The 20,859-nt window shown below is 39.0% G+C and overlaps 1 protein-coding gene across 2 annotated transcripts in view; it reads right to left on the reverse strand.

The window, feature by feature from the left end:
* Positions 1–3,820: 3,820 nt before the first annotated feature.
* The window catches only part of slc66a2 (solute carrier family 66 member 2), a 33,685-nt gene continuing 16,646 nt past the window's right edge, over positions 3,821–20,859 (reverse strand). For both annotated transcript variants that reach the window (XM_014998491.2, XM_014998482.2), the window contains one exon: positions 3,821–8,955. In XM_014998491.2, the coding sequence (XP_014853977.1) occupies positions 8,745–8,955 (211 nt within the window). In that variant the 3' untranslated portion in view covers positions 3,821–8,744. The remainder of the gene's footprint in view (positions 8,956–20,859) is intronic.

Below are 20,859 nucleotides of genomic sequence, written 5' to 3' on the forward strand. Positions count from 1 at the left end.
GAAGAAGAAGAAAGCAGCAGCATAAATATTATAAGAATGCAATACCCTTTAAACATGCTAACATATAATATGGACAGCTAATTTTGCAGCATTTTGGGAATGCTCACCAATAGGTTTTTGTGTTATACAATTTTTATTCATTTTGCTATTTGTAAATAAAAACAGTGGTGGACTATACAACCTGTTATAATGGAAACATTTTTATAATGGCAGAAAACAACAGGAACAGATTCTTCCTGGTGACTTGTTTTTAGACTAATTAAACATGATATTATCAGCTATGACTTTCTTTGATCCTTTGTCCAATTCTGCATCAGATGGGCAACATAGAAAACTTTATAGTTCACCAAAATAAGTATAAATAATTATCTTAAATGTTTACTTGAATTTGAACAGCAACGACTTACTTACAGACGTGTTTATAAGAAATATTTTTTTTTATTGATTCTCTTTTCTTTAAGGGATAGTTTGGATTTTTATTGACAATTGATTTTTGAACTCACACCTGAACAGGTGGACCATGCAAACTCAACTTGGGACACCAGACATAATTCAGACTTATTTGCTGTGAGACAACAGATCACAACAAAATAATAATTTAATCCAACAGTGACATCAGTGAAAAACCTTGACATTCACATAGAAAAACCATCAAAGTGATTATGGTAAACAAGTAACATACTGACTACTGATGATCTCCTGACAGAACCCCACTTAAAAAATACAAGCTTGGCCTCTTATCTTGCAGTAACTGTCCTGCCCATCAGGGGAGCTCTTTCCTGGTTGAGACTAGAAAACTCATTTGTCCAAATCTTTGATTTTTTTCCCTCCCCAGATAATAATAACAATAATAATAATTATTATTATATAGCTTTTCTATTATGGTAAATTTTCTTTATTTATGTTTTTAACCTGTTTATATGTGAGGTTTTATCTATTTAGGTTCATATCAGTCCGACAAACTGACTTGTAAATGTTTTGCTTTGCAAGCAGTTTATATTGCAGCCTGTGAGTCAAAGTGTTCTGCTGTCTAAAACCGACTCAAAGATTCAAAGTAATTCCCAGAATCATCATTTCTTCACATAAATCTCCAGTGTAAAGAGTCTTCAACTTTGAGCGAATGCATAACAGAAACGAAACCTCTCCAAAAACTGTTGATGGTGAAACTGTCCAAAGCACCGGAAAAAAACAAACATGTTTCACTTGCAGACTGAATCTCCGGATTAAACGCAGGACCAAAAAGAAAATAGCTTGAACACATTATTATCCTCCAGAAACTGTTCTGTACAATATGAATCGTTTTAAGCCTGGATGAGGAGGTGTTGGAACGAACATTAAAGTGAAATGAATTTGCAGTTTGCATCATAAATCCACAGCCTGAGGAACAGTTGTGTGCGTTTTTTTTCTATTGGAAAATGTAATAAAGACTATAATAAACACATTGCTGTGTGAATGGGGCTCTGATTTAACAATGTATTATACACAAGGTTGCACTCAAACTGTCAGGAGATTACGCGCCGTACTTCTCCATTATGAGCTTCTGAAATCGGCACAAGCTTCATGCTTCTTTTAAAGCGAACGTCATCAATAATGAATAAATTCTGTCTCCTGGATTTTTATGTCATAAACATAACAGTGACGGGATTATTGCATGACTTTCCGACCAGAGTGAGACCTCCGTGCTGTCGGGCCGTGTGCGTTTCTGTCAGAAACGTCTCAACAGTTCAGAGGAAGAGGAGGATGAGGAGTTCGCCAGGCCACAGAACGGGCTTCAATGACCTCCCATTTGCTACCAGCATCTCTGCTTTTCACAAGCGTTTCATGTGAAAAGTTGCTGGGAGTAAATTTGATCATCCAGCATCACAGATGTAGCAGATAAAAAGGTTTTATTTTATGAAGCTACATAAACACTCGGCAGCGTGAGCCGAGTCGTTTGAAGACGATTTCAGAGCATCCAGGTTATTAAATACATTTTCTTGCTCATTCTGTCCCATGAAGGTCTTCATACGAGGGCTGCACAAATTTATCAGCCAGACGATTTATCGGGCCGATTTCCTTAATACTTTTATTATCACTTATTTATTTATTATTACTGGAGCCTTGCAATGACATGTCTTTTAATTTGTACATTTTTAAACACAATTGAATGACAATAAACTCTTTGTCTATGTCTTCACTTTGGGGTATCGGTGATCGACCGATACATGTGAAGCTGATCTTTTCTACTTCAGCAAAGGTCTAAAGATCAACCACTGTCTTCTTCTACTCTCCAGTAAGAGGATTGATGACAGACCAGCCCACCAGGTCATGTCTGGACATTAGCAGTTAACAACAGTCACTCCACTGCTGCCAACTCAGCAACTTTCTTTGATATTTAGCAACATTTCAGACAAAACACGCTACCATCAGGTCAGGTTTTTTTAAAGGTTGGTAATCAGCTGTTTTCCAGAAAAGTGCGCTCAGTGCACTCTTACTTCATACAACAGTAAATAAATTTGATCAGGATTTTATGTGACAGACCAACACAAAGTGGTTGAAGTGGAAGGAGAATAATGAATTGTGCTCATTAAAATAGCAAATAATAAAATCTCGTGTTCCTCCAGGATTGCTCAGGATTGGGTTCCGTCTTGGGCGATGTTCGTTTTCTCCTGACATGATGTTGGTGGCATGTGAACATCGGAGCAAACCCTCACATGCAGCTTCTAAATAATTCAACCGCATGGACCCAGACTGAGCCTTAAATATTTGAAGCAAGCCAAGTCAAAGATAACATCAGAACCATCTGTCCCCTCACAAAGGGGTTCAGGTCATTTTGTAACTGATTGAGAAAGAAAGAGCCAAACGTCAGGAGATCGTTTCTGCCGACTGTGTGCAGCTCCAGTTTATACCTGCTGCTCTGACAGACGGAGATTTAAAGTAATTTCCTTTTCCAACTCGCCCTCCACTGTAAGGAATAGTGATTTTATGACTTCAGTAAATAAAAGCTGCCAGCAGGAGACGAGCTGAGAGAAAACTGATCCAAAAAAACAAAACAAAACAAAAAAACAACCACAGATTCCAAAAAAACAAAACATCCTTTTAAGAAACAGGGGGCAAAAAAATGAAAGAAAAATTTCTGTTTCAAATAAGGCAAAAAACACTTCGCTTCAAACAATTAATCGATTATATTAGTTGACAATTAATTAATCGAACTATCACAATTAATCAAATGAATTGGATTAATCGTTTCAGCTCTACAAATTAGTAACGAGACAGAAGAGGCACGCTGACCTGGTTTCATCACAAACATGGCACTGAAGGGCAGATTGATCAGAACTAGTTTATGAATTTGATTTTTTATGAATTTTCCCTTCTCAGCCTGTAATTTAGTTTCTCCTTCACTTTTATGTCAGTCATAGACAGTTTTTGACTGACACTTTTTTTTTTTTACATTAAATAACTGACAGAATAATGCAGTCAGACTGAGAAGTTAATGTGTGCTCGCATAAAGAGCCAATGCATCTTGGTAAATGGAGCCCTGAAAGTTTTGAAATGAATTCATTATATTCAAAAAAAATTGTCTCTTTATATGAAAAATGTCCGTTCAAACTCCTTTTATGTCTGGGGACTCCACTGTGTTATTTTCCTGTTATCGTCTCTGCGCTGTTCATTCTCATTTCTGTGCTGCTCACCGTTCAGATGCCCAGAGAAGGACCCCAGCTTTGGGCTCCTTCCACCTTTGACAGCTGATGGTTCCCAGAGTAACTGTGCATGTCTGGTAGGAAAAAAACAAACAAAACAAAAAAAAGCATATCCGTCATGTTGAGGGGAAAAAATAACGTCAAGGTTCAGCAGTGTCTTTATTGGGTGGTAATGCCACAGTACATTTGATAACACTGTGTAAACAGGCCAGAGAGTCCGTGAGCCGTCGAACTGGACCGAGAGTTTCATAGAAAAAAGAAGCAACAGTAGGAGGATCAATAAAAAACAAACAGTTGGTACTGATATTTTTGGTACATACAAAAAAAAGAAGAAAAAAGCCAATGGGTTCCAGGTTTAGAGAGAAAACAGAAAACAGTCAAAAACCGTCCCACTCTGAGTTCAACTTGATCTGATCCAGACAAACGACAGACTTTAAATAACAGCTGTTCACCGCTTTACATTGGCATTAGAAGATAGTACAAAAAGCATGTAATAAAATAGTTGTAAATAAAATGTACACTTCAGCTCCTGCCACAGAGTCACTCAAGGAGGACCATTTTTTTTATTTCCTTTTTCTGTTTCTACCTCCTAAAAGTATTCAGAGCAGCGTTTTGCCAGACCGTGTGGAAACAGAGAAGTTTCTGCTGCAAAAGAGGACAGAATCAGGCCTCACTGAAGGGCTGACAGTCAGAGCTCCTCCTCTAAAATACACACAGAGAAGAAACTTAAAGCCAGTGCTCCCCAGTCGGTCCCTAAAAAGGAAATTATTTTCATTTGGCCAACAATGAGCACAGCCTGCCCAGATCAATATGCTGTAACATGGAGCCATGGAGGAGGATATGAAATGATGCTCATAGTTTTGAAGTAAACAACAGTGATGTTCACTGACAGAGGAAAACATGTAGTTTTTGCTGAACACATTGAAGGCTGACATAATACAAAAATAGTTACATTTTATAACAACTCAAGCTTTGGTAATCATTTATCATAAATAATTGTATTTTAAAAACATGGAAGCTGAATCTCTGTAGCATAACATTACCAATGTGATATTATCATTGCCAAGCAGTATTACAGTAATCATTGTGCTCTTATAATCATCAATATGTCACTATAGAGAGTCTAATCTACCAACAGGCCGTTTTAATTTTTATTAATATGCTTTTTAATCCAAAAGAGGGTTTTTTTTCCCCATAATCCCATTTAGTCACTTCACTTTTCAATAATTTCTTTTTTATTCCTGTAAAATGTATGCTATGAATAAAGTCATCTTCTACAACATATGTTATGTTGTAATGTGTATCAACATCAAAAAAGGACAAAGTCATCAAGCTCACTAAAGCATAATTATGCTAACAGAGCTAATGCTAATTTTCTAGCTAAGACATTAGCTTGATGCTGTGTTGGATATGTCTCCCAAGTTAGGAGTATTCTGTTGTTTTCTTACTAGCTCCTAGCTACTATGAAAGTTAGAAGCTAGCCTCTATTAGAAAACTAGTTTTTTCTGATTAGGAAAGATAGTTTACTAACTAGCTTCTAGCTAGAATGAAAACAAGGGATTGTTGTACTGAAAACTACTACTAGCTATACGCTGATGTTTGTCTCTTTATTTGAGCGTTAAAACACATAGAACAGAAGAGCTAATAAATAGCTTAGCATCAGCATCTTCACTGCATTTTATATACACAGCTATGTTGGAAAGCAAATTCGAAGCTGCTAGTCAAGCTATATTTCAGCTTGACTAGCAGAAATACTAATTGTATTTTTGCCTTGTACCTCAAAAAGACAATCCAACTTCAGAGCACAAAGAGAGAACTGTAAGACAGAAAGTAGCCAAGGTGTTGCTAGCTAGTTAGAGAAACAGCTACATAATCTCTTTAGTAGAAGAATGCTGTGTAAACAGATTTGGTTCAGTGAAAAATGATGTTAAAATCAACCACATTTTTCTTATTCTTGTCATTTCTGCTCTTTATTGTCCATGAAATGCCACAGAAATGTGGAACATACAGTAGTGATGTAGTACTGATCTGTTGCTAAGCATTGTTGGCCAGCCAACTGAGAAAATGGTTTTCTACGCTGAACTTTGTTCATTTATCAATCAATCAATCAAATTTTATTTGTATAGCACATTTCAGCAGCAGGGCATTTCAAGGTGTTTTACATAATTAAAGAAAAAAAATTACAAACCAAACAAAAAAACATACATGTTGGGAAGTATTTCAAGTTGCAAAGAAAAACATACTTTGGCATTTTAAAACTACAGTTGGCAAACTCTGAGCTTGTTGGCAGACTTCTTTCTTAACAGCAGTGTCCATGGTTGCTTTAGATTTGTGTTATTGCTGAGATAGTGTCACTTTTAATCTTAGATCTATTAGCTTCAGTATGTCAAACCCGTCCAATAAGTCGATAGATTTTGAATTTCCAAGATCCAAGTTGAAGAATATGGATTGGAATGTCTCTTCAAGCTATGAGTGTAGAGTCAAAGTTTTCTAACAGGCCCCAAATTCAAAATGCAATATCACTGCAGCATAAACAAAACATAGCTACAGGTTTGATAACAAAATGCTTTTTTTTTTTTTTTTTTTACCTCTAATCTCATGAGACTTTATGCAAATTCTCTGTCTGCGCCGATGAAGATTCCCTCATGTTTTAATACAAAATACATGGAGCGACTCAACTGACAGCAGCCCAACCTACTTTTCTAATTAATATGGCAGAAAACACAGTTTGAACTCGTAGGGATGTCAGCATTAAACTTTCAAGACAAAATACTTAGTTGATAATATAATAATATTGTGGAAAAAAGTAAAAAAAATAAGAGTGACACAATGGCCGGAGAAACATACCCCATTCTGACACAATAGCACAGTTTAAATTTTATACCTTTCATTGGACCGGACCCGCTCCGTACACAACACGGCAGCATCAAACGGGTGATTGGTTTTCTCACGTTTAGACTTGCATAACACCGTTTTCAATCACCAACAAAACAAAGTGCTTTCAGTCTGTTACATGGCTTTTAGGACAGAGTCATACAAAATGCAAAGTTTGTAAAAGTGAAATTATAAATGAATCCACGAAAGAAAAGAAAACAGAGTTCTTAAGTAGACAAAAGTGGTTTTGTCCATTTAAGATTTGTTGATCTAAATTCCCAGCGTGACTGAAGGCTGAGAAAGTCCTGGACTGGATCAAAGTATTCAGTGCAATTGAAATTTTGAAATACTTTAAAAAAAAAAAAAAAAGTCTGGCATTAAGAATTTGTCCATTTTCAGATTTCTTCTGTTTTTGGCTTTTGTTTCAGTTTATCAAACACGCAACAAAACACAACCAAATAAAAATGAATGCAAAAGGCAACACAAGAAAGAAAATGATATCCAAACCAAACTGACTCCATGTGAAAATCTAAACAATCAGTAACTGGAAATAAGTATTTTACTGCAGAGAATTTTTAACCCACTCTGTACAGTCAATACAGTCACTTAGGAGGGTTTATGAGCATGAAATGACTAACTAGGATCATATAATGGCATCTTAAAATCAAGGCTTTGACTAGACCACCCTACAAGCTTTCAGAGGTGGACTTGTTGGTGTGTTTTCCGTTTCTCTGTACTCTAGTATAGAATCTAAAAACAAACTTCTAAAGAGGTTTGTTTCCAAACTGATGAATATAATCACATTTATTCCAATTTGATTTCAAATATGATGTGTAGCTTCTTGAGATCTTTTAGCCTACTTCATGTTATCAAGTAGGTTCTACATAAGGACCAATCGGACATGGGTCAGGCTGGTGTCCATGTCATTTTCACATAGAACCAACCTGGTCTGGTCACTTTTCCTCCTTTTCATAAATGAAATATTTCAGTTTTGTATTAAAATTTGTTTGACAATTTGAAAGATTTAAATTTGAGGGGAAGAAATAGAACAGAAGAAACAGCGATACATCATGTCTCACTCAGAAAATATGGACGAGATCATATGTGGATTATTAAATAATACATTAATTTGGTTACATTGTTGTAATCTGTCCACAGCAACGAATCAGGAGCAAAGTCTGAATGTACAGAAAATCTAACTGGCTCCATTAGGAGGGCGTCGGAAAACTGCACTGTATTTTTTATTTTACATATACGAGACACTTTTTAGCTTCAACAATGAACACAACGTCAGTAACCCAAATTATAAAACCCGTGTGCTTCCATGAATCAGCCCAGCTTCTGATGTCACAACCCAGCAGTCGAGAGGAAACAAAAACTTTCTGGGAAAAGCAAAACTGAGGCTGAAATCTGTGGCATCAGAGTAATAATAATAACAACAACAATATACAAAATGCAATCAATGGCTGATAGAAAACATATATTGCTGCCATAAGGAGCTTCAGTTTCTTATCTCTGTCTCAAGGCCACTAATGTTTTTTTTTATTTTCTAAGTGATGCATTTTCAGCCCAGTGTAACGTCATCGAGAGTCCGAGAAAAAAAATTCTCAGAGAATTCCTTCTTGATTTGGTTTTATGTTTAAAAAAATAAAAAACCCAAAAGAAAACAAAACAATGATTTTGAACTTCTGTCCAACTAGACCAGACATGCCCGTTTGTACATTCAGTAATGTGGATTCCTACAGGTTTTGAACACAACACTTGGATTGCTGGTAATGCGTTGAGCCGTGGTTGAGTCTTAAGGCAGAGGTTCCGTGCAACATTCATCAGCATGTGTGGACACCAAAAACTCATCCACATTCCTCTGAGCTCCGAATATATCTATAGTTTTCATATGTTGCGTTTTTGCATTTGCAAACAAACAAAAAAAGGATATAAAATTAATAAAAATCCTCCACATGCACATGCTGATTTGTTGAGTGGGGTGCGGTGAGATTGCATGATGCGTGCATTTTCAGCACCGGGAAAGAAAGAAGTCTTCATGATCGTTGAGCGTTCCTCAAGGTATTGCTGCAACCGCCGAGGTGCAGAAGCAGTAACTCCTTCGGTGTGTGTGTTTGGGCATTACCCCCCTCCCCCCGTTCCTCGCTGCTCGTCTTTCGGAATTTCCTCGGGACACGTAGCGGCACCTCAGAGAGCTTTGGCACTGGTGGTGTGGGAGACAGTGTGGGACACGGGTTTCTGCGGGTAGCGGCTGTAGTAGTAGACCTGGAACAGGATGGCGACGTCCACAAACACCTGCAGTAGGCCGCACGTCCAGAACTGCACGGGGGCCTCTGTGAGCAGGAAGTAGCCCGTTTTGAAGGTGTCGCCACTGGTCCACATCAGAACCATCTTGATGCTTAAAGGGAAGACAAAGAGAAGGTGTGGTCCAATGTGGCAAGTATTGTAGTAGAAATCCCTCATCTAAAAGAGCTTAAAGGGACAGTGTTATGTGTTTTGTACCTTCAGTTGCTGTATATACCAGATATTACTTGAAAAAAAGTTTGACTTTTTAATCTAATGCCTTGAAATTGGGCCTCTGCCTCTTTAAGAAGCTCCTGCTCTTTGTGAAACGCCGCCTTCAGGAAATCATCACAATATCGCTCCTCTACATTTAGCAACGTTTAACAATGTTTTTACCAGCGTTACACTGAGAAGCAGCGTATAATCAGCATTATTATACGGATTAAAGGATTAATCCTTTAATCTCCATGTTTGTCATGGAGATTAAAGGATTTCTCAAACATTCATAAAAGAATCAAAGCAACTCTCCAGGTATGTTTTTCAAGAGGGAATAACAATATAACATGATGCAAAGCTCAAAAAAGTAGTTTTTACACAATACTGCCCCTTTAAAAGCAAGTTTTTAATCTACTGACTATGATTAGCCTGCAGGATGTGCTAAAAGTTGTTTCCCTCTTAACTTCTGGTTTAAAATGTTAAACTTGAATGCTGGGGTGAAAAAATGAATTATTAAAGCAGAAAGTCTCATTAGCTAAAATGTTCAATTTTCCTCTTTCCACTTCATAATCATGCACAGTTTACAACTATAAACTGTGAACATTTTTTAGCCATGCATGGTGAATAATTTTAAATTACACAAAGCTGTTCACTCGCAAATATTTGTCTTTGACTTGAGAACAAAAATGTTTGTTGAAACAGTTTTAATTTCACCCACAAAATATATGTTTTCCATTTTTCTTTTTAATGAAACCCTAGCTCAGTTTATTTTCCTGTTCTGGTTTTCTATGATGTTCGATTGGTTTTGTCCAAGTTCAGTTTAGTAACAGAGAATGAATCCTCATCACAGTGGGAACGGAGGGTCAGAGGAATGTTATTAGTTCAGCCGTGAAGGAAACAACAACTGGAGCAGAGTAAAAGCAATAGGAAATTGAAATAATGATTGTAATACTCAGAGCTCTGGTTGGCCATTAGCTCCACATCCTGTGGCACATTTATGACTATAAATCTCATAAAGGAGCTTTCAGTACACACTGACAGCCATGTAAGCAACTGGAGGACACGTCTGTAGGTAAAATACAAACTTCTACTGTTACAGAAGAACAGAACAGTCGTGTAATTTGGTGGGACAGAGTTCATCCAAGCATCTTCCATTCCCTATCAGAAATGCAGTGGGGTCTATTGATGCGGAAAGAGAAATGGAACCAGTGAAGAAGAGTAGAAATGCTGGCGTCTACATCAATAACAGCATAAACAGCAACCAGACTCCACTGTGACATTCCATTTTTATTCTTCAGCATGCCCTGGTTTAGTGGCTCTCCTACATACTGCAGAAACTACAAAAGCAGTGCAATATCTAGTTTTGTTAAACAAAACATGTTTGAACGTGACTGTAGGACTTGAGAGATAAACTGGACACTGAGGATTGGGTGAATACAGTCACTTGTAATTCTCCTTAAAAACAGCTTTGAAGACAGAGTACATAAGAGCTCTGGTACTGCAATGCTATTATATTTGAACAAAGTATATTGGACATTTAATCTAAACTTCACCGCATTGTGCAGACAGAAGGATACATTTAATGGACCTTCTGTAGAAGTGAGCTCTAGATATTGCAGAACCAATTTGAAAGTTCTGCTGAACTCACTTGTGTTCCACCGTTTGGCTAAAGTACTTTGAACAGACACTTCAGTTTGAGTCACGGCTGCATGCTGACAAAGGCAGGACTAAATCATCGTCTGCGGTCCTCAGATGTGTTTCCTACAGCAACCTGCCTGCGACAATATGAACGCATGCTGAGGCATTTCAAAGCTCTTCGCCCTGCTTGGTCAGCGCTATTTGAATGAGCTTTGCAGGGACACTTCTTTGTGTCACAGAGTCAGAATTTAATGGCTTGGTTTATCCCCCGTGATCCAGCTTTATTTGCTCAGACATAAAGGTATCTGCCTCAGAGCTCTGAGTCTCCGGAGAGCCTGGGTAGCCCGGTAGAGAGAGCTGTGATTAAACCACAACTTGACGTATGCTCTTGGCTAAAACTTGTGTCCGGTGATTAGAAACCTAATTTAGCCTCGCTATCGGCCCTCAAGCTCAGCACCTCCCCACGGCTGATTGTGTCGTTTGTCTCCTCTCTTACCTGCTTGTAGCATCTCTCACTTTCTTGAGGTTACAAATTGCGGCGGGTGATTACTGCGGAGCGAGCGCACAGCGTGGTCGTTTAATCAATGTCCCCTACTGATTTGAATCAGACAGAGCCTGACGGATCCCCTTTTAGTACCAGCACCGACTAAAGGTATAAACAATTACCTGACTCCACAATTCCTAAGCCCCTGTCGCTTTCCAACCTACGCAAACTTACTTAAAGAACCATCAGGCAGATAAATGGAGATCATGTTGACCAAATCCAAAGAAAACGTCAATAGATCCTGATGGGGTTGAGCTCAGATAAGGCTGTACAAAAACGAAGAAGTTCCTGAGGTGCCCCGTTTTGAGTCATAGACTGTTGTTAGAGGCATGTTGTTCATATTTGTTTAACAGTTTCATTTTGAGCTGCAATAAAGAGCCATCACTGTTTTTTTTTTTTTTTTTAGAAGAACCTCGACTGGATTATTTTCTGATTACTTGGCAAAGTTTTGCAAAAATATTTTTAAAATGCCATAACTTTTATTTTGAAACCAACGTTGTGTATTCTCTTGTCCTGCAAACTTCATGTATTGGTAGACCCTTATGATTCACATTTCCAGAAAGCCAGTCAAGTCTGGTGGATTTCTGGGTCAGGTTAAAATCCAGGGAGGGTCAATTTTTTATGTCTGTTTTCACACCTGAGTCAGGTAGACTTAGTTAGACTGGAGACCAAGATTGCAACATTCACTACATTTTCAGCTGGTGCGGTTTGCTTTTACACGGCACTGTGTCAAATGACTTGAACCTTTTGAAAAACCTGTTCACCCCAAAGCCTATGGTGGCGCTGCACCAAGAAACACTGAAGGAAACGAACAAAAACCTCTGAACAACAACTTCCTTCTTCACAAAATCCAAACAAAAATGGAGTAGCATCGGAATTTAGTGGTTGTAAAATTTATCTTCTGCCAAACACTCTTCAATAATGGACTCACCACGAGCCATTAATCAAACTAGTTTGATTAAAGCAAAGTAAACAGGGCTGGCGTGAATCCATCCTAAATGATCAATTTTGGGATGCATTCATATCACTGCTGTTTCATCCATTTTATTCAAAATTTTGTACGTTTGCCTAAGTCCTGTGAAAACTCATGTGGTCAGCAGCAGTGGTTTTGCTTCAGCTGTTTTCTGAATGAGATGAACACTAAAACCTTTGATCAAATTGTACACAGTCACTAAATTTCTGTGTTGCCCTGATTTCCTTTTAATTGTCTAATAGAAAGCCCTGAAATAAATAATTCAGGGGAGAAGTTCTTCTTCTATTATTATTAACAGCTGCTGATAATAATAATAATAATAATAAAAAAGGTAAGCTTTGTGTCAGGAAATTCCCTACCTTCCTATAAGCTTCTTAGCATATCCCGAGGAGGGGTAAGAAGTAATCTAGCGTCTCTCCTCACAGCTGGACTGACTGTAACCCCAACCGTCTGCCTCTGCCAATCTTGCCACTTTCTTCAGACTCACTCATTTCTCTCCAACTCTTTTCCCACTGGCAATCTATCCTGGAGTTTTTTTTTTGCCTGGCCTTTCATCATGAGCCTACTCTCCACAGCATGTCTCCCTTCCCTTCCATCCATTCACCCCGCCTCTTCATTCCTGCTTGCTTTGTCTTCTTTCTTTCCCTCTGCCTACCTAACCTACCTCCCTCATGCTCCCATCTCTCGGTATGGAGCTTGTTAGCTCCGTGGAAACAGCACCTACATCCCCTCACCCACTGCTCCCTAGCGCTTGCTCTCTCAGTTATTTCGTCGTGTACCTGCTGTTTGGTTTGGCATTTGATCAATTCATGTCTGGCTACTTATTTGTCATATTGTGCTCTGGATAAGACCTTCCAGCAGAGGATGACTTATGTCTAATTCACACATCAAGATATTGATGTCGATTTTTGAAACAATTTTTCCTTCTCCCTCTGATTATTGTGGTGGCTCTAAAGATAATCTTATGAGATCTTCTGTGTGTGGTGTGCTAAGAGTGATATAGTCTTCTCCGAAGCACATTGGACTAGTCTGATCTAATATTTGGCGAGTTGTCTTGGCCCAATATTGCAGTGTGTGTGGTCTTTCCGAAAGACAGACAAGAAGGCAGCCTAATGAATGTTACGTGTAGCCAGTCGGAAAGCGAGGAGACAGAAATAGGGATGGGAATCCAAAATACAGAAGACCAACCAACAGGCGTAGCTCCTCCTCAGAGATGCAGTTTCTCAGAGCAGCCCTCATCCACGATTTATCCACTCAGCTCCTTCAGACTAGCCAGGAACAATTAGCAAAAATTGGTAAAAGTGTACATCTGCAAAGATCACTATACTAGCTATTTCTCAGTGTAATGCAGTGGTTCTTAACCTTTTTTGAGGAACCGAACCCCCCAGTTGCATATGCGCATTCACCGAACCCTTCTTATTCCCTTATTATTTTTATTTATTTTTTGCGTGGTTTCACTTCCCCTTAACAGACAGATGTTATGTCTGCCACGCTTCTGAGCGCCACTCACTTCAGCTCCATTAGTTAAAGACACTGGGTGAGTAAAGTTTAATTCTTTGCAGCGGCAGAGCCGTGTCCAAGATAAACTGCCGGCTCCTCTGTTTAGACTATAAATGGATTCAACATCGGATTCTCTTTAGTTTTCTCTGTTCTGTATGTAATGGAGGCTGAAATTAAACGCGCCATTTCTACCAAAGCTTTTGAATGGGCTTCCTAACCAGATGCTCCAAAGCGTCCGGTCCATAACTCTTCAACACGCCGCCAGCTCCCGGTCAGAAAGACGCATTTAGTTCAGTGTCCATGAGATGATATTCACAAAGGATTCTTCTACTGATTGATTTTAGTTGCCTCAGCGATGAACTCTTTGCGTAAAGTCTATCACGTCCTCGCATGAGGGTGTTAATTATAACCTGTCCAATGACCGACGAGCTTAAAATTTTCCTGTCGTTTTAAAAAATAACTGGTCAAATACGGAAAATATTCCGCTAACACGACCTCTGGGTCGCATGTAACGAAGCAAAGCACATGGCGCTACACCCCCCACCACCAGGAGGCGATACCCTGCTACAGAAGGGCCGGTGGAAACGTGGTCACTCCGAAATAGAGCCGAGCCGAGCCGAACCGGGTTGTTGAAGTAGAGCCGGTGGAAAAGGGGCAATAGAAAGTCATGAAGCGAATCAGAACAGCGGAGAGGACTTTACAGAATGTTGCCAGTGAAAGTCCATGAGTAGAAGGAACAAAACAAGACCAGCAGAGGGCGGTGTTGTCACATAGAACAGAATGAAATGGGTTAAACACGTCACAGGGTCCGAGCTGCGTCACGTGTTCCCTCATGACGTGATTATTATAAGACTTAAAAGTATTAATTACGCATTTATAGCGGGCTGCAATAGTGTCATTCATCAGTATTTAATTTAACTAGTGAATTATTTGTTATTTTTAACAAATTAGTTTTCTTCTACAGATTTACTCTACCAGGTCACAAAGTTGTTTTTCATGTAAACTTGCTTCATCAGTAGATGAGGAATAATTTTGGCTCAAACTATTTTTTGGAGATGTTTTTGCTTCTGTTTTAGGTAGTAAGAACTGGGGGCTGATTCAGGCCCTAAATACCAAATACCACACACCATAAACATAGCAGCAAGGTGTTATTTTTATTTATTTGTTTTTTACACAGGTTCTCATGGGGATGACATTTAGGAGCAGCTGAATTGCATCCCGAAAGCTCAAGTAATCCATGAACTCTGACCCCAAACTCCTAGAGGAGCTGAAGCAGAAACTGAATGGATGCAGAGAAAGGAGAGAAAGTTCAAAATATTTTTTTCATGGATCACAACGGGCAAGGATCGTCTCCCCAACTCCAACATCTCTCTGCTCATCTTTCTAAACATACACCCAGATTTAAAAAGAAACAGCAAAAGCAAAGTAGATGGATTAGCAGAGCTGCTAATGTCTGTAGAATATCGGCTCTACTGCCTGGATATTGGGCTGGTAGCATGAGACGACAGTTATGAGACGGACACAGAAACAGTCTTCAGTCAGAGGCTTCTTCAGTTCGCTGGTATACTGACCAGTACTGGAGATCTTTCCTGCCCACAGCATCACGATCCATAACTACTCTTTGAAGAACCTTGCATGAGTTATGATGATATTTAATTCCTCTAAGTAACATCCTTTCATGCTAGTCCTCTGCAGCTTTAACAGCAGCAACAGTTCCAACACATTGAAGCTTTTTTTCTTGTGCATATTAAACAGGAAACATGCCGCTAGAAAAAAAAAGACAGCAATATTCGCCGCCAATCTTTAATAATTTAGGTGAGTTATGAGATTAATTTTTGTTCTGAAATATGAAACAATCACAGCTGCGACTTATCACATGGATGTGTTTTCTCCATTTAGAGGAAGAACTGCGCGCCACATAACAGCCCGAGAGCTTCCCTCGCAAATGACTTTGGACTTTGTTGCTGCTTCGCCCAGCTGGACTTTCACCCCCGAAGGAACAGAAGCAACTTTCCCTTTCATCTGTCAGAGCTGTGAGTGTTCAGAGCAGATGGAGAGATGATGGGTTGGACAGATGATCTGAAGAGTTTCTCAGCAGAGAACCGGAGGGCTTCGCCGCGGACCAGGTCATTTGGTTGGAAAGCAGGGAGTGCGAGCTGCTGGCCGACAGCAACGCCAGTCAGTTCACATCTATTGCAGCACATTGCTGGGTGTGGAGGAGAGCAGCCTGTGGGCCTAAATAAGGCTCTGGCTCCGTTATCTGGTAAACCGGGATGCAGCTCAACACCACTGTCCTTATAAGGCTGCGGCTGGCTCGCCGGACGTCCCGGTCGGCTCTCTGTGTTGCGTTCGTGTGCGAGTGTGGGTCGTGTTTCATTTATGGCCCTTCTCAGTGTGTCGGGACCAGGTAATTATAGCAGCAGCTTGAAAACATGACCACATCCCAGCAAAGCCGTACTAACAACCCTCCACCTGACCTAATGTCGCACATAAAACATCAACCTTCACAAGTATTTACTGGAGCGCTGGCTCAGATAGTCTCGCTTTGGTTTTATGTGCACTCCTGAGCGTCAAGAGACTGATGACAACTCCTGAATGCTGCTCATCCGTCATGACAAAAAAAGCCGGTGTTCGGGCGCGGCATTAAGGGAACTTATTAGGGAGCTCAAAATGAATTGCCAATTAAGATTTTGCTAATTGTTGTAAGCAAAGGAGCTTGTTGCAAAGAAACCCAGTGGCACCACTGAGCTCTTATATTATATTTTACTTTGTTGAATAATGTATGATCATTAAGTTCTCCAACTCTGTCAGAAAGGATTTCTTTTAATTGAGTAACAAGGGATAAAGAGCCAGGCATAGGGAGAGGAGTTCATGCATTAAATACTCTGAAAACTGATTAAAGCTGCAGGATGTGACTTTTACACAAATACGTTTTTTATTTATTCCTTATTTATTAAATCTACCACCATGTCGTGATTTTAGGAGACAGATGGTCTATGAAAAAAAAATTTGATCTCCTTCTATTACCATGAAGAAACACACCGGTCCCAGTCAAAAACAACCAATCAGAGCCAGGAGGCGGGGCTTATCACTGTCAATCAACCTCATGTATGTGCTGATTATCAGTCTTTGTTATACTACATAATGATAATATTAACCAATATGTAAAAAAAAAAAAGCCAGAAAAGTTACATAATGCAGCTTTAACTGCAAAAAGTTTGGGGTGTGTCACGAGGGTTACACACTAATTATGGGTGTGGCTGACCTTTTTCATTTCTGTTTCTGCTAAATAGAAACAACCAATCAGAGCCAGGCGGGTCTTAGTGCTGTCAGTCACAATCTCATGTGATGCTGCTCATCCCCACTCCACCTCACCTGCAGATAGCAGATCCTGTTGAGTAGTTAGCATAGCCACTGATGACGACAAATAAACAGCGAGTTGTTTCTCCACCATTAGTACATTTAGCAGCAGGTACATGAGATTGACTGACAGCGCTAAGACCCTCCTCCTGGCTCTGATTGGTTGATTCTGGTTGATGCATTTCTCCAGACGGCAATAGCAGCTCAGGGAGGAGCTGGAGGAGAACAATGTTTTCATAGATTATCAGTCTCATGACATGCTGTCATGATGCAGTGACAGTTTTAACAAATATCTAGAGATTAGCTAACTAGCTAAACACCATTCTGCTTAGATGTGTTCTGCACCATTGTCATAGTGAAGGGTTGAGGTTATTCGGTGAACTCAGCAAATAAGACATATGTTTCAATTCTATATGTATGTCAAACTGTGATCAGTTGAAAGTTAGCTTTAGCTAAGAAAGGTTAGCTTTGACCAAATTAGAAATGCATAGCACTAAGCACACACTGCACAGGTAGAAAGATCCAGACTGTAGAAGTCTACCTCAGTCTTAGTCAGCTGAACTGAGACAAACTGCACCATCCAAACAATGAAAGGAGACCGGGGTAACGACCCTGGGGGTTACCAGAGTATTGATGCTATCCCCACATACAATGCATGAGTGGCATTACTGCAGACCTCTAATGACCCATTACGGTAACAGAGAAGTCACCGTTGTCAAACGGCATCATTGAGATGAACAGAGAACCTGTGGCTTGTGAATTAATTTCAGATAAATAGCAAACACCTCCGGCGCCGAGCTCCAGGGACAGAGCAGGACCCGTCACCCTCCCACCTGAAACCAACTCATATTTCATGATTAAAAACGGCTCTGCTTGTCGACTGTCTGACAATGTGTTATGGCAAAGCACCGAAGTGTGTACACACTGCCAACATCCAGCATAAGTCATTCTTACTCCTGTCCTCCCTGGACTTCATTCCCTGCCACTGGGAAGGGAAGGGAAGCTTCCAAAAAGATACAAACATTGGAACGATGATGAACACGTGAAATGTCTCTTCATGGTAGCGACATCAAACCTTCCAAATCTGACTTTTGCTTGCAAACACTCATGTGTCACTGTTCTAAAAAGATCCTTTAAAAAAGCCTTCATCATTACAACAGTTTGACCCAAAAGAATCTCTTATTTCACAAATGAAACCATGACAACAGTCTGATCTTATGACTTAGGAATAATTTATTTCAGGAGTAAACTGGCCCCAATGTTCTTAATTTTGGGTGATTGTCTGATACTTGCATGTGAAACCAATCTTATTTTTACAACTGTCCATCTGTTTTAAGCATTAGCATTAATTTGTAAGTGACATATTGAAAATTAGTTATATGATTCCTTTCCAACATATGCACATTTTTCTCAATGAAGAGAAAAATTATTTAATCTCATCTCTTTTTTTTTGCTTTCCCCACATTTCTGTTTTGCTTTTGCACAAATCCATCTGCACTTCTGCTCAAAAACTCAACCTTATTATTTCTTTGAATCTCACCTCCTGCTTTGAACTAATCTACTTTCATTGTAGCTGGAACGCAAAACAAGCCTAGTCTTAATGCCCAACTAATGCTCTAACCTTTAAATAATAAAAAGAATATGTAATATGAAGGTAAAAACATCCTCGCTTTGTAGGTTTTTCACATTCTTTCTCAGACGCCTGGAACATAGCGGCGAGGTAAAGTAACCTAGCAACAGCCTGTCAGACTCAACAGGTTGCGCGCACGGGGAGGAGAGGACACAAACAATAAACAGAAGTGGAAATGACAGTGTCCTACAGTACGCCTTGTGCGGCTGCAGCAGCTGATGACTGGAAGGAGAGAACAGCGGGAAACACAGCATAACAAGCACTCAACTTCAGGCCTCTAACTGGGCGGCTTTCACAGGATTATTTTAAGTCGTCTTGAATTGGGCCATGCAGAACATAATGACGACATAGTAATAAAAGCCCATGCAAATATAATAATGCTTAAAGAGTAAATGTTATCCTATTTTTAAAACTAGAAACGCTAAACATATTGGAGATTTGAAACCGATAAATCACAACCTGCCTTTCAAGTAATTTCCAAAGGAAGTTTTCTGATTGAAAAAGTTAAAGTCCAGCGATTCCCCCAGTGTATTATAAGCCTGGCGGGCCACCAGGCTTTACTGGTGTCCCCACCAGGCTAAGCGTTGCTTAATTATTTAAGTCATTCAAAATGTTTGCATTTTTTAAGACTTTATAGTTGGTGTACAGGAATTAATCTTCCAATCTTTCAATAATGCCTCATTATCAAGTGATATTTTAAAATTTCCTGTCAATCTTAAACATTTTTTGAATCGAAAACACGATGAATGAATGACTGTCCTAGCACCCAACCATTGGGCTTAGCAGGTTTTCTGGGGGAAACCTTGAAGTCTCTTTAAAACTTCTTTTACAGCTACTTTCATATTTGGATGCTGACATACGCATTACGTATTTTTAAAAATGCTGTATATATATCAAATATGACCAAAAAAAAATTTCACTTCATAATTTAGCGCCTTGAAATTGGCCCGCCGTCTCTTTAAGAAACTCCTGCTCTTTCTGAACAGTCTTGATTTTTGAATGCCAGTTTTTGTCCCAAATAGTCAGTCTCCAATCCTGCTAATTGAAGGACGACAACACATTGTTTTTACACACTTTGATGATGTCAGTCCTTTAAGTCTCCATTTACGTTTCTCCCGACTTCCTCCTCCTTCTTTAACAAATCATTAAAACTATTCACCTCATAAAATCAGACTGAACGGCTAACATTGGTTTCTTTTGGCTCACAAAGTTGTCTGGATTCAGTGTTCAGTGTGTGACAACATAATTCAGAAACTTTCTACATATTTATTTTCCCATTACTAAATCCTACTTTTAAAAAAGAATAAAAATTAAAAGTCTTCTCAAATCAATATCACTTTCACATAAACAGTTGAAATGATGAATTGTACAAATGATTTTATGTTTATCCTTACAACACAACAATGGTTTTAAAGTAATACAATGTACCAGAGAGATTATTTGTTTTGTTTGATTGCTTTCATTTCAACCATTTGTTCGATATAAAAAAGGTCTTTTAATTAACCTAAGTAATGTTTGAGGTTTTTGTGTGAGATTTGGATCATCTTATTGATGTTTTTTTTAGATGGGCTTTTCATGGCTGGAAGGCTTAATTTTTTGAAATAGTAAATTGTGATGCGTTTATTTAAAAAAAAAAAATTACAAAGTAAATTTTGTAACTAAGAAAGTATGAGAAGAAAAATGTTGCATGCACTTAAATTTTCAGAGCAGTCACATGACTCAAGTGATCAACAACCGGATGTTACTACCGGCAACAAAGACGAAGACGACAGGAAGTGGTAGGTGGATCATGGTGTGGACTGTTTCTTAATGACTTATCGACATGATTTTAACTGTATTTCTTATTTACCATAATTGTAAAATTGTGTGTGTGCGTGTGTGTGTGAGTATAGTTTTTTTTTAATTGGCGGAACATCGACAAAGCTTTGCACACATTTGTAACGGAGACGCATGTAGTGAAAATCTCTCACTTAAAATTTTAAAATAGTCTCCGTTTGCAAATCATTCAAAGGTAAGGTAGGTAAGCCAATTTTATTTATGCGACACATTTTCAACAACAAGGCAGTTTACCTGAATTAGAAAGAAATACAAGCAAAACAGCAAACAAAAAGAAAGGCAAAAAAGGTAAAAACTACATATTGGTCCCCCATATTCACTC

Source organism: Poecilia mexicana, unplaced genomic scaffold (genome assembly GCF_051168715.1).
Source record: "Poecilia mexicana isolate PSO_F unplaced genomic scaffold, ASM5116871v1 scaffold_11, whole genome shotgun sequence".
NCBI classification, from domain to species: domain Eukaryota; kingdom Metazoa; phylum Chordata; class Actinopteri; order Cyprinodontiformes; family Poeciliidae; genus Poecilia; species Poecilia mexicana.